We start from the raw sequence: 13864 nt of genomic DNA on the forward strand, positions 1-13864 counted from the left end.
TATCAGTTCCTCTCTGTTGGTCATTCCTTTCAGCTTAAACATGCTATCATAACTCCCATTAAAAAATCCAAAGTCTTTTAACCCCATATCCCCTCTGAATTGCCACCTAATTTTTTTCTGCTTGCTTTTTAGCGAAGTTCCTTTCTCTACTTCCTCTTCCTCCCCTCATTCTCTTAAACAACCTCAGGGAACAATTGTTTTTATCAAGGTCACCAATGATCTCCACATAACCAAATTCAAGGACTCCATTTCACAACATTTGCCCTAATTGGTTGCTCCATGTAAAATGTGATAGAATACATTTTCCTGCTTATCCATTCATCATCTGCCTCCCCGCGCCACACACACACTGTAATATAAGCAATTCTCATGGGAAAATAGCAACTTCGCTCCGTTTACCATGTATCCCCAGCTCCTAGAACACTGCCCCTGGCACATGTTAGGTCTTCAATAAATACTTGCTGAATAAATGCATGAATGAACAAATCAATTGATTTGGCTCTGCTGGTTATCTGGTTATTGGTAAGTAAGGGTAATTTCTTTGAGACATAACAGTAATTTCTTTAGCCTAATATTTTGCAATGGTCTGGGAAAGTGATGTTCTCTCTCAGAAATGGAGTGGTGAGGCAAGAAAAGTGAAGCTGTTATGTACTGAGTGTCTACTACGTGGCAAGCACTGGACTAGCCACTTTCATGTACATCTTCTCCTTTACCCCTCACAATCTTATAAGACAGATGCTATTATTATCTTCATTTTGCAAATGAAAAGAGGTAAAACAGCTTGTCCAAGTTTACCCAAACATGAGTTCAGCAGTGATGAACTCATGCAGTTTTCTAGTTCCTTTGGTTCTTAGATATTAAATGCTGTGAATTCACAGAAAACCAAAGCAACTGAGCTGATAAAGATATAAGTCAAAGCTTCCAAAGTAAAATATATATTCTTTTGGGAATATTTGTGGTGTTGTTTTTATTGTCAAAGAACATCAGAGTTTCACCTAAGTAAATAAAACAACAGAGCTCAAAGGGATTTTATTGCTTGTTTTCTTTCCCCAGCACACTCACCGGAGGCTTATAACCATTATCCATAGGATACCTGTAGTTGTAGAGCAGCCATCTAGTTAGGGGTGCCAGATAAAATACAGGATGTCCAGTTAAATTGAATTGCAGATGAAACACAAATAATGTTTTAGCCTAAGTATGTCCCAAACATTGCATGGGACATACTTATTCTCAAAAAATATTTATTGTTTATCTGAAATTCAAAGACAGCTGTGCTTCTACATTTTTATTTGCTAAATCTGTCAACCCTATATGGGGCAAATGTGTCCTTCCATGCTTCTCCCTCCACTCTGCCAGACAGTTTTATCAAGGCAACAGAAAAAGGAAAGAAGCAAGGGCCACTCTGAAAAGACTTTGGAGCAATTAGAGCCAATGGCTGCTGTCTTGCTTTTTATGAGGGAAGGCCTGGGACTGCTAGGAGATAAGTTTTGTAATAGGTTAGGTTTACCTTCAGACCCCTTTGAGCATCACCCTCTGGCTTCTCAGGCCTTCTCTCTGCTGCTCAGAAACTGAACAACTGTGGACAAATCCCTTATGTTCTCTAGCCTCAGTTTACCCATCCACAAAATGACGGTAGTCTTAGGTATTAGAGAGAAAAGAAAATAGGTGATGTGATGGGACTAACTTCTGTAGATATGATAGTTGGGCAAGGTCTCAGTGAAGTTTTTAACAGAAACTCGAATGATTAGAAGAAAGCAGCCATGTTCTCCAAAGAAGACACAACACAGATGGCCAAAAGAAATGAAAAGATGCTCAACATCACTAATTATCAGAGAAATGCAAATCAAAACTACAATGAGGTATCACCTCACACCAGTCGGAATGGCCATCAACAAAAAGTCTGTAAACAATAAATGCTGGAGAGGGTGTGGAGAAAAAGGAACTCTCTTGCACAGTTGGTGGGAATGTAAACTGATACAGCCACTATGGGGAACAGTAAGGAGGTTCCTTAAAAAACTAAAAATAGAACTACCTTATGGCCCAGCAATCCCACTACTGGGCATATACCCTGAGAAAACCATAATTCAAAAAGAGTCATGTACCACAATGTTCATTGCAGCTCTATTTACAATAGCCAGGACATGGAAACAACCTAAGTGTCCAACTACAGATGAATGGATAAAGAAGATATGGCACATATATACAATGGAATATTACTCAGCCATAAAAAAGAATGAAATAATGCCATTTGCAACAACATGGATGGATCTAGAGATTGTCACACTAAGTGAAGTAAGTCAGACAGAGAAAGACAAATATCATATGATATCACTCATATGTGGAATCTAATATTAAAAATGATACAAATGAAGTTATTTACAAAACAGAAACAGACTTACAGACATCGAAAACAAACTTGTAGTTATGAAAGGGGAAACATAGTGGGGAGGGATAAATCAGGAGCTTGGGATGAACATACACACACTATTATAAACAAGAATGATAACTAATGGAGACATACTGTATAGCACAGGGAACTCTACTCAGTATTCCGTGATAACCTACATGAGAAAAGAATCCAAAAAAGAATGAATATATGTATATGTATAACTGAATCACTTTGCTGTACACCTGAAACTAACACAACATTGTATATCAACTATACTCCAATAAAATTAAAATATTAAAAAAGATAAAGAAAGGAAAATTTCACTGATAAATCTTCTAACATTATGGCTTTATTCACAAAAATAAAAGATACTAGTACCAAGGTGGGGGGGAAGAAGAAAGCAGCCATGAGAAGACAGTGTGTGTGTGTGTGTGTGTGTGTGTGTGTGTGTGTTTATATCTGTGCAACTACAGATAAGATAGAGGAGATGAGGGCTAGATGGGACAACGAGTACAAAGTGTTTAATGGGGACAGAGGATTCCATACTGACCTGTTTTTTTAACAAAAATAAAAGGAACCAGATTCAGAGTAAAGTAAAAACTTGACAATGGGAGCAAAGCAAGACTAATCTATAAATCACATTCCCTGAAGTTGATTTAAGTGGTGAACTGAAACGCATGCTAAGTGAGGAAGAAAATATAAAAACTGGGCATAAACACAGCTTGAAGTTATGATCAAATAAAAGTTACAACAAATTTAACCCCATTGATATTTGACATTGTGTATCTGAAGAAGGTCCATGCTACAGACTGAATTGTGTCCCCCACTTCAAGTTCCTATGTTGAAGTCCTAACTCACAATGCAATGATATATTTAGAAAAAGAACCTTTAGGGTGGTAATTAAGGTGAAATGAGGTCATAAGAGTGGGGTCCTAATCCAACAGGACTGGTAGCCTTATAGGAAGAGGAAGGGAGAAAGATCTTTCTTCCCAACTGCATGCGCTGAGGAAAGGCCATGTGAGGACACATCAAGAAGATGGCCATCTGCAAGCCAGGGAGAGAGGCCTCACCAGAACCCAACCAGGCTGGCACCCTGATCCCAGAGTTCTAGCCTCCAGAACTGTGAGAAAATGCATTTCTGTGTTCAGGCCACCCAGCCAATGATATTATTGTTATGGCAATCTAAGCAGACTAAGACAGAGAGTGAGAAATTAAAATATGTTTAGAGGAACACTCACACACACATTTTAAGAGCCTTATTGTGTGAAAAGGCTACAGTTATTTAATATCAAGTAGAATATGGAGCAAGAAAGAGAAATGAAGTCAGTGAGATAGACAAAAACAACCTAGCAATTAATGGAATAAATAACCAGGAACGAAGCCTCTTTTCCAGTGTTGGGACCAGCCTTGGGTTTACCAGGTTCCCAAATGAAATGATGGTGGTCCTGGGAGATCAGCCATCTATCTCATGTGGAGCGTACAACTGAGTGAGAAAAGGCAAATGTGCAGCATGGGGAGAGTACCCAGTGCCAGTTAGAAACATCTGAACTCTAACTTTGAAAAATTCCAAGACCTTTAGTATATTAATTCATCCATTCTCGTTAATTCTTTCTCTTAGGTTTTAAAGAGAAAGAACAAGGCACAACCCCTTGTCCAAGGTTCATTCATTCAAGACTTCATGTCGGGGAATGGGAGTATTCAAGATTTAATGATGTGGAGATTCCTGCTCACAAAAATGCTCAGTTCTGTAGGAGAGATGTTCAGAAAATCTGAGCAATGCAAAGCTGGTTTTGCAAAAATGTTGGATAAACAACTGTCGTAAGACTGGGTGGATGGATGGATGGATGGATGAATGGATGGGTGAATGGGTGAGAGAGTGATTGTTACAGACGTTCACAGAAGGGCTGGAGTCCTGATGCCAGCCTCTGGCTGGCTGTGTTCAATCTATTTGAGCACAGGCATTGATCATTCTCTGACAAACTGATAACATCCTGTATATGACTCCTCTACTATGAGCATCTAAGAAACATGAACATCTTATTTGCTTTTGTTTTCCTCAAAACCTAGCCTTGTTACCATGAACTGGGACCCTGACAATTCCATTGATTCTTGAGCTGTCTTGTTCTCCCTGTCACTACTGGGGGTCTGTTTAATGAACTCATTCATTTATTCATTCAATAAATAGTCATTAAGTGCTTACTACATGCTGTGTATTGCTCTAAGTTCTGTGGCTACATTAGAAAGCAAATGTGCTTATGTTCTGCTCAGAAAAAAACAAAATAAACCAAAAAATAAAACATATAGTACATCAGAGAGTGATAAGTGCTATGGAGAAAAGTAAAGCAGGGAAGAGGGAGAGAGCAAGCCAGAGGGGCGGGGGTGGGGTGGGGGTGGGTAAGATGTTTAAAAATGTGCTCAGGGAAGACTCACCAGGAAGGTGACCTGTGAGCAAAGACCTGGAGGAGTTGGAGTGGCCCACACAGCTCTCTGGGGTAAATGTGCTCCAGCCAGAGGGAATAACGAAGCTCGGATGTCAGAGCGTGCCTGGAATGAAAGGGAAAACAGTAGATGGACCATTGCATCCGGACAAAGGAAGGGGAAGACAGAGGATATAATGTCAGAAAGAAGAGGGGGAGAGTCCCATGGAGGGCCCTGTCAGCTCTGGTAAGGATTTTGGCTTTTTAAAAAACTTTTTAATTAAAATGGTACAAACAAACTTATTTACAAAACAGAAATAGTCACAGATGTAGAAAACAAATTTATGGTTACCAAGGGGGAAAGTGGAGGAGGCGAGGGATAAATTGGGAGATTGGAACTGACATATACATACGACTATATATAAAACAGAGAACTAATAAGTATCTACTGTATAGCACAGGGAACTCTATTCAATACTCTGTAATGACCTATATGGGAATAGAATCTAAAAAAGACTGGATATATGTATATGTGTAACTGATTCACTTTGCTGTACAGCAGAAACTAACACAGCATTGTACATCAACTATACTCCAATAAAAACTAATTTAAAAATGTTTTTATTATTGAGGTATAATTGACATGTGACACTGTATTAGTTTCAGGTGCATAACATAATGATTCAATATTTGTATACACTGTGAAATGATCGCCACAATAAGTCTAGTTACCATCCATCACCACATTAAGTTACAATTTTTTTTCTTGTGATGAGTACTTTTAAGAGGTACTCTCTTAGCAACTTTTGAATATATAATATAATATTAACCGTAGTCACCATGCTATGTTTTACACCCCCATGACTTATTTATTTTATTTTATTTTTTATTTATTTATTTTTTTTTTGTGGTACGCGGGCCTCTCACTGTTGTGGCCTCTCCCGTTGCGGAGCACAGGCTCCGGACGCGCAGGCTCAGCGGCCATGGCTCACGGGCCCAGCCACTCTGTGGCATGTGGGATCTTCCTGGACCGGGGCACGAACCCGTGTCCCCTGCATCGGCAGGCGGACTCTCAACCACTGCGCCACCAGGGAAGCCCACTTATTTATTTTATAACTGGAAGTTTGTACCTCTTGATCCTCTTCATTCATTTCACCCACTCCCCCAACACACCCCTCCCCTTTGGCAACCACCAACCTGTTCTCTATATCAATGAGTTTTGTTTTGTTTCATTTATTTTTTAGATTTCACATAGAAGTGAAATCATACAGTATTTGTCTTTCTCTGTATGACTTATTGCACTTAGTATATTACCCTCAAGTTCCATCCATGTCATTGCAAATGGCAAGGTTTCATTCTTTTTTATGGTTATATTCCACTGTATGTATATCTATACCTATCTATCTATCTATCTATATTACATCGTCCTTATCCATTCATCTGTTGATGGACATTTAGGTTGCTTCCATATATTGGTTATTGTAAATAATGCTGCAATGAACATAGGGGTGCATATAACTTTTCAAAGTCGTGTTTTTATTTTCTTTGGATAAATACCCAGAAGTGGAATTGCTGGATCATATGGTAGTCCTATTTTTACTTTTTTGAGAAGCCCTTCATAGAGTTTTCCATAGTGGCTGCACCAATTTACTTTCCTATCAACAGTGCCCTGCGTTTCCTTTTTTCCACATCTTTGCCAGTACTTGTTATTTCTTGTCTTTTTGATAATGTTCATTATAACAGGTGTGAGGTGATATCTCATTGTGGTTTTGATTTGCATTTCCCTGATGATTAGTAAGAGAAGGTGGTGACTCTGACCAGGTGTTAGTGGCAGAGGTGGCGAGAATATTAGATTTTAAATATCTTTGGGGAGTAGTCGATAGGACTTGCTGGTGGTTTGGATGTGGGGTTTTAATGTGGAGACTTCCATTATGTTCCCAAGCACCCCTGGTATAAATAGTGGCTTGCTACATGGCATCTTCTGCTGAGGGCCCTCCCTTAACTGACTGGTTGGCCCAGTTTGAACTGGGATTCTTCCAGTCCCACAAGTCCCTTTCCCACCCCCACAATCATAACTGCGATTAGGATTGATGGTCTCCCCATCCCTACAGCCTCCACTGACCTGTCACCCTTTTTTTTTTTTTTTTCGGTACGCGGGCCTCTCACCGTTGCGGCCTCTCCCCACAGGCTCCGGACACGCAGGCTCAGCGGCCATGGCTCACGGGGCCCAGCCGCTCCGCGGCATGTGGGATCTTCCCAGACCGGGGCACGAACCCGCGTCCCCTGAATCGGCAGGCGGACTCTCAACCACTGTGCCACCAGGGAAGCCCAACCTGTCACCCTTTTTGCCAAGCCCAGCCCAGGGTCCATCCTATAACTCTCCATTTCCTACCTCTCCTTGCCTGCATTTAGGTTCCCATAAGAATGGAAAATGTGGCTCTGAAGGAAGAAAAGGCTCTATCTAGATGAAAATGGGTCCAAGTGGGGAGAGCAATTCCAAGCCAGGATAACTGTTAAGGGAAAGCATTGGACCATGTACTGTAGCCCTGAGATGATCAGAACAGCAAGACCAGACATTGAAAATCAGCACCTTTCTAGTTTTCTACCCACCATCTGTTTCCAGATTTCAAGGCATTTGGGGTCAAAATGAGATGTATGCAGTTGCCATCTGACAGCAAGAATAGATAAAATATCTAAAGAGAGTGGCTTTTGCAAACTGTTAATCTTACTTATGATTGTTTAAGCAACAAAGAAAAGAAGAAGCGACAAAAGAGAGAAAGGAAGAAAGAACAAAACAAAAAAAGAAAGATTGGTTCTTTCCCGTTAGCTATTTTATAGAAACCAGCAATGGGTTATAACCCCATGCTACACTATTTACCTAACTTTCAAAACGAATCCAAGCCATCAACCCCCTGTATACTATCTTATGATTTAAATCAGGACATTTTTTATGGCAGCAATTAAGAACTCCTCTCAGAGAATGAGGCTGAGCCTGCTAAGTCTAACCAAATCATTTTTTTTAGTATTAAAACATACACTGCATAAATACTTTGGAACACAATTGAGCAATATATCCTGACTGCTCTTCAAATTCCTGATCAGGGTTTCCAGACATTCAGAAATGCCGGGGGTGAGGATGGGGGGTTGGGGGGGGTGGGGGGCTATGTGCACGTGTTGTCGTTTTAAAGGATCCAATGCTATATAATTCTCTCGTGTGGAAATTTTCCACTGACTTCAGATTTGCTAGTATGAACATCCAGATCCTCAAAGATTGTGCTAGGGCAATTTGGAGGCATACTTCCAACCTCCTGGTGGAATAAATTATAATATGCAATGAAGTAGTTATTTTCTAGGGCTTGTTGTGTTTTTGTTCCTTCCACAAACAAAATGCAAACCATCACAAATTAAATAGATTCCTCAAGGTCTGAAGGCGGCTTCTCAGGCTGTTTTTTGTACACTCAGTGGCATGCCGCAACAGATGTTAAAGGGCCAGCCCCAAAAGGAGACTGTTTTAGAGATAAGATGTGAAATGGAAGCGGGGGACTTGAAGGCTTTCCCCTCAAGAGATTTTGATAATGAAGTGACATGGTGGGTGAGCATTAATCTCAGCCCCTTCCTAACCTCTTCGTGTGTCTCCCTCTGAGGTCTTTCAGTTCCTAGAGTAGCAGGTTCAACAGAATGCTAGATCCATAGAAGCTACCCACTTTTCCCCCCACCTTAATTATTGAAAGAATCTTTTCAAACAGCCATTATGATGATGAACTCTTCCACCAGATGCTACGTTTCACCTATGTCCCTGAGGAGTACCTCTTACCTGTTTTTCCTACAGAGGCGAAGGGGCTAGATTCACTGTCAAGTAGAGGAGGTGGCACTGCTCCTGATATGTTGAATTTGTGGAACTGAGACTCGGAACTCAGAACTCTGAAACTGCATCTGGACAGCACCTCTACACATGGCTGCCTCAGACCCTCACAGAGGCGGGCACGGGGCCCATGAAATTCATAATGTCTCCACGTGCCTGCCGGCTCTAGCCTTCATTTATGAACAAATATATCACCCCTGATGACCAGCCTCCCTTTCATACTGTATACTGCACATAATTTGGAGGTCAAAGGACTGGGGTGGCCCAGGGACACCTGAAATAACACTAGGCAAGTCCCTCCCTCATTCACATTTGCCACCATCTGTCCAGCTCTGGTCCTGACCCTCTCTTTACACTGCTTATCAGAAACACAGGATGGCGGTTGGGTTTGGGGGTGTCCATCCACTCACACGCCATTTGTAGGATCTGCCCCTGTCTAAGGCCACTGCCTCAGGGCCTGTTCTAATGTCTATGCTTGTGCCTAATGAGAATATGCATAACAGATAGCTTGTTCAAAACCTAAAATCTAGTTAGTGTGGCAACAGGAATTAATAGGCTCCATATTCTTTTACCTACCTCTGGCTAGGAATGATAACTGAAGCCAGAAGTTACAAGCTTCAGTGAGCAGATTAATGAGAAAACTTGAAAGCTTGGGAGGCAGTCAACACAGGTAGTTTGAGTAGACAAATCTTTCAGTTAGAAATTACATCTTGATAAATGGTTAAGAAAATTATTATTGAATATTTACATACCAGTTACCATAATGTAAGCTGCATCAATCCATTGTTTGTACTTATCTTAAAGTTTCTGCCTAAGCCTATTTCTTACTGCAAAGAGATTTCCTGTGATATTAAAAAGTTTGTTTTAAGAGTTCTAAGAACTGTTATGGCTTTGAAACTATAAATGTTCACTATGGGAAACTACATATGTTGTGGTTTGTAGTAGAAAACAGTGTGTGTTTACTTTTCTAATCTATGTTGGTCATTGGAGGTTGATACAAACCACCAATCTTGTTCACTGTTCTCGATCTAATGTACTCAACCACTGTAAAAGGGCTGTGCTACATCTCTTAAAATTAAAACATAGCTAAAGGCATTTCTGCTCATAAAGGTTTATCTTACAATTATAATTAATGTGTTGATAACAGTATATCTTTTAAACACAATGAGAACAAGATACGGCACGTTAGTAACAAGATTCTAGGGATTCTACTGTTTTCATTTCAGAAAAACTCTGTCTTCTACATTTAGTTTTTAAATAAACAAGTAGGTAAGTTGAAAAATGAAAAGACAGTCACTCCAACGGTAATTTTCATGACAGCCTGATTAAGATGAGAATATGGGCGGGTGGGACTGTGCACAAAAATACCTAACACAGAGGGTAGCCTATGCGAGGGGATTGATAAATGCAGACTGAACCTGATGTGCAACAATCAAAGTTCCTATATACTAAAGTTAGTCTAATCCTAGAGATAGAGGTTACCAACCACATCCTCTGGAATGTTATCTAACCCCACCCCAGTCCTAAAATTTCCTTTTTATCCTCAAGAGGAAGCCAGGGACAGGAGGTCTACCATGTGAGGTGTCCCAAGAAGCAGAGAGGTGCGCTGTTTCTTCTCCAACTCACATCACCTCTCTTTGTTCCTACAGGAGCCTTTCCCAGGTCCCATCGCCATGAGCCTGGTTTACGATGCTTGTGCTGCCCTTGTGAGTACCTTCCTCTTCTTGAGTCAGAGATTATCAGTCCACAGGCCTTCCCTACCTCCCGAAATTTCCATACCTGTCTTGTAGAGCCACAGATGTGCTGCCCAGCTTCTCCTTCAAGGGAGGATTTGATGGGATAGCTGGCAGCAGTCGTGTGCCAGCTGTCAGCTGTTTTGGGGTCTGCCTCAGCTGCAGAGACCCTCCTCCCTGAGGTCACGCTCTTTCCCAACAGCCCACAACCCTTGCCTGAGACAGCTGCCCACTTGAGCACGAGTCCAATGGGCACTATTCACTCCAACACTCCTGGTGAAATTGGCCCAGGCCTTTTGGGCCTGCATCACAGTTGGGCTTCTTCCTCTGCCCAATCTGCTCCCGGTTCCTCCCCTCTACAGGTGTTGAACCCAGTGAGCATATTGCTCTGGAAACTCCAGCTCAGTATCTGTTTCTGGAGAGTCCAACCTGAGATGGTTGTTACGTATTTCAATCTCGTCACGAGATTACTGCCAAATGATCAACCTGACAAATTCAGGTGAAGGGAGAGGAAAGTCTAGAAGCTCATTAGCCTACATCAGTGGTCCTAAATATTTTAGCCTTTAGAAATAGAACACTTTCTTCAAATTATGAAACCTTAAAGCAGAATCAAGTGGGGTGTCTCCGTTGAAACTTCTGTGGCAGGCCACAGAGTCCTAGAGAGATGAAAATCAATGGACCGAATAAATCAGTGGTTCCCAACCCACATCAGGCATCAGAATCCATTGGGGACATTTAAAAAATATAAATATCTGGCCCTTACCCCTGAGATTCAGTTTCAATGCTGTAAAAGTCCTTGGGGTGAATCTAATAGACAGCTTGGGCTGAGAACTCATGAACTCTAAGGCATTTTTACCCTCTGCAGGTCTGTCATCCAGAACACAAGATGGCTCTTTCTCCAGTATAAACATTTAATACAAGGCATCTACCGTCCAAGGCTAAAGAGCCAATCTAGCCTTTACATTAATAGAGGGATTTATTTTTAATTACTTACTAATATCACTGACTATATTCTCCTCCAAAAATCAAAAGAAATGACAGATGAGCTAATGTCCCTTCTGACCTCCCTCTACCCCAGCATAAAAGGGCTTCTCCTAATACTCCTGGATCCCATTTTTCCTCTGCTGCCATACGTCCTAGAACTCCTAGGAGCCACAGGCCCCAAAGCTCCCCAAGAGAAGGCGCTGTCTAACTGCGGGGAGATCCCTCGCTGACCTTACCTGCCTTCCCAGGGGCCAAATCCACAGGAAGCTTCAGTAGGACTCCTGGCTTTGTTGTTATCCAAAACCCCATTTAAAGAGTCAAATTGCATTTGTTCTCATTTACCCTCCTGAAGCTGGAGACAGATGCACAGAGAATCCTTCTCAGTTGGCTGTCCTGACTTTCACCTTTTTTATAGTTAATTTTCATTTTCTATAGTTCTCAAATATATATATGTTGGTCCTATGTTTATTCTCCCAAACTACCTAAAAATTGGTACGATTGAATTTCCTCTAGTTGTTTGTAAAAGAGCACCCATTTTTTTTTAGAATTTGGTTGCTTCTCTTTATAGATGCCTTTTTGAATACTTGATCTTCAATGGGTTTTTTTGTTTTTTGTTTTTTTTGGTTAAAGTTGATAGCAAGTGTTAAAGTAGTTTGTACAATGCCTGAGATTATTCATGATCAACTGGTACTCCAGGATCCTTCAATTTTTGGTCAACTTATAATTTCCACTCCATTTAGTGCTAGGAAAATGGGAGTTTCCTGATCACCCCTTTTGCTAAGAGTCCCTCTCTTAGGAAACCTGGATATACCCAATGATCTCATCTCCAATTTGATCACAACACTGATGCGAGCAGAACTGTGAGAATAGAGCCCAGTAAAATCATTTTGATTCTAAAGAATCAAAATATGCTGAACATCTAATACCCTCCCTAGATATATATATGCACTTATGTATATGTTCATAAAGAATATAAGGTATTATTTTGTGGGGACTATATAAAAGTGCTAAATATATATATACACACACACATAGATTTCAGTAATTTGTACTCAACAATATGTAAATATCTGATTCATTTTAAAAATAAATATTTATTGAAAATAATATACACTAAGAGAAAGGCACAAGTCGTTAGTGTATAGCTCAAAGAATTTTCGCAAGGTGAACATTCCCCCAGTAACTAGCACCAAAATCAAGAAATAGAATATTACTATCACCAAAGAATCCTGCCTATGTCCTCTCCCTGTTTCTAGGCCCCAGTCGCTAACCTAAATGTATCATCTTATATTAGTTTTGCCTGTTTGTGTACTTTATGTCAATGGAATTACAGAGAGTGTGTTCTTTTGTGCCTACTTTCTTTCAATAATATCCTTGTAAGAGCCATCCATATTTTGTATGGTAGCAAGAGTTTGTTCATTTTCATTGATTGAATATAACAGATATCATTTACTCATTCTACCACTGACGGACATTTGTTTGTGGGAGGAAGTGCTATTATGAATACATTTGCCACCCACTCTCTTATACATATGTATGTATGTATATGTATTTTGGCATGTGTATGTAAGCATTTCTGTTGAGTATGTGTCTAGGAATGAAATTGTTAAATGATAAAATATATATATATTCAGCTTGGTAGATACTGCCAAACACATTTTGAAAATGATTGCACCAATGTATATTCAGAAGTATATGAGAGTTTCAGTTGTTCCACATCCTCATCAACATTTGGTATTTTTTTGTCAGTCTTGTTATTTTCATTCTAACCATCCTGGCAGATAAGTAGTGGTATCTCATTATGGTTTTAATATAACTTTTCCCTGAATATTAATAAGGGTGAGCACTTTTTAATAAGTTTATTGGACATTTGGATATCCACTTTTATGAAGATTTCATTCAAGTCTTTTGCCTATTTTAAAGCTTCAGTTAATTAAGACAATGTGTATTGGCATAAGGATAAACAAATAGATCAATAGAAAAGAACAGAAATTCCACACATATACAATCACTTGATTTGAAATAAAGCTGGAAGTGATAAAAAGTGGGGAAAAAATGTTTCTACAGTAAATCATGTTGGGTCAAAAGGATATTCATATGGAAAAACATACATTTTAACCCCTACCTCACATCATAATCAAAAATAAATTCTAGATAGACTGTAGATTTCACTTTGAAAAGTAAAACAATAAATTTTTTTAAGAAAACAAAGAATAATATCTTAATGACCATGCCGAGTGAAAAGATTTCATATACAGGATATAAAAAGCTCTAAGTATAAAGTGATAAATTAAAGTACTTTAAATTTCTGTTTATCAAAAGGCACCATTAAGAGAGTGAAAAGGCAAGCCACAAAAGATACTTACAAGAAATGTACTGGGTCAGCTAAAAAGTTTGTTTGGGTTTTTCCATAACATCTTGCAGAAAACCCAAACAAACGAATTTTTTGCCAACCCAGTATTTAACAAAAGACTCATAT

The 13864-nt window shown here is 39.8% G+C and overlaps 1 protein-coding gene across 1 annotated transcript in view; it reads right to left on the bottom strand.

Moving 5' to 3' along the window:
* Positions 1–13864, bottom strand: part of KLF7 (KLF transcription factor 7) — a 338268-nt gene that overhangs the window by 213404 nt on the left and 111000 nt on the right. Inside the window, exon 2 of the mRNA XM_081242674.1 lies at positions 4820–4933. Coding sequence (XP_081098800.1) covers positions 4820–4933 — 114 coding nt within the window. The remainder of the gene's footprint in view (positions 1–4819; positions 4934–13864) is intronic.

The sequence above is a fragment of the Mesoplodon bidens genome, assembly GCF_964165515.1.
Source record: "Mesoplodon bidens genome assembly, chromosome: 8".
Taxonomy (NCBI): Eukaryota; Metazoa; Chordata; class Mammalia; order Artiodactyla; family Ziphiidae; genus Mesoplodon; species Mesoplodon bidens.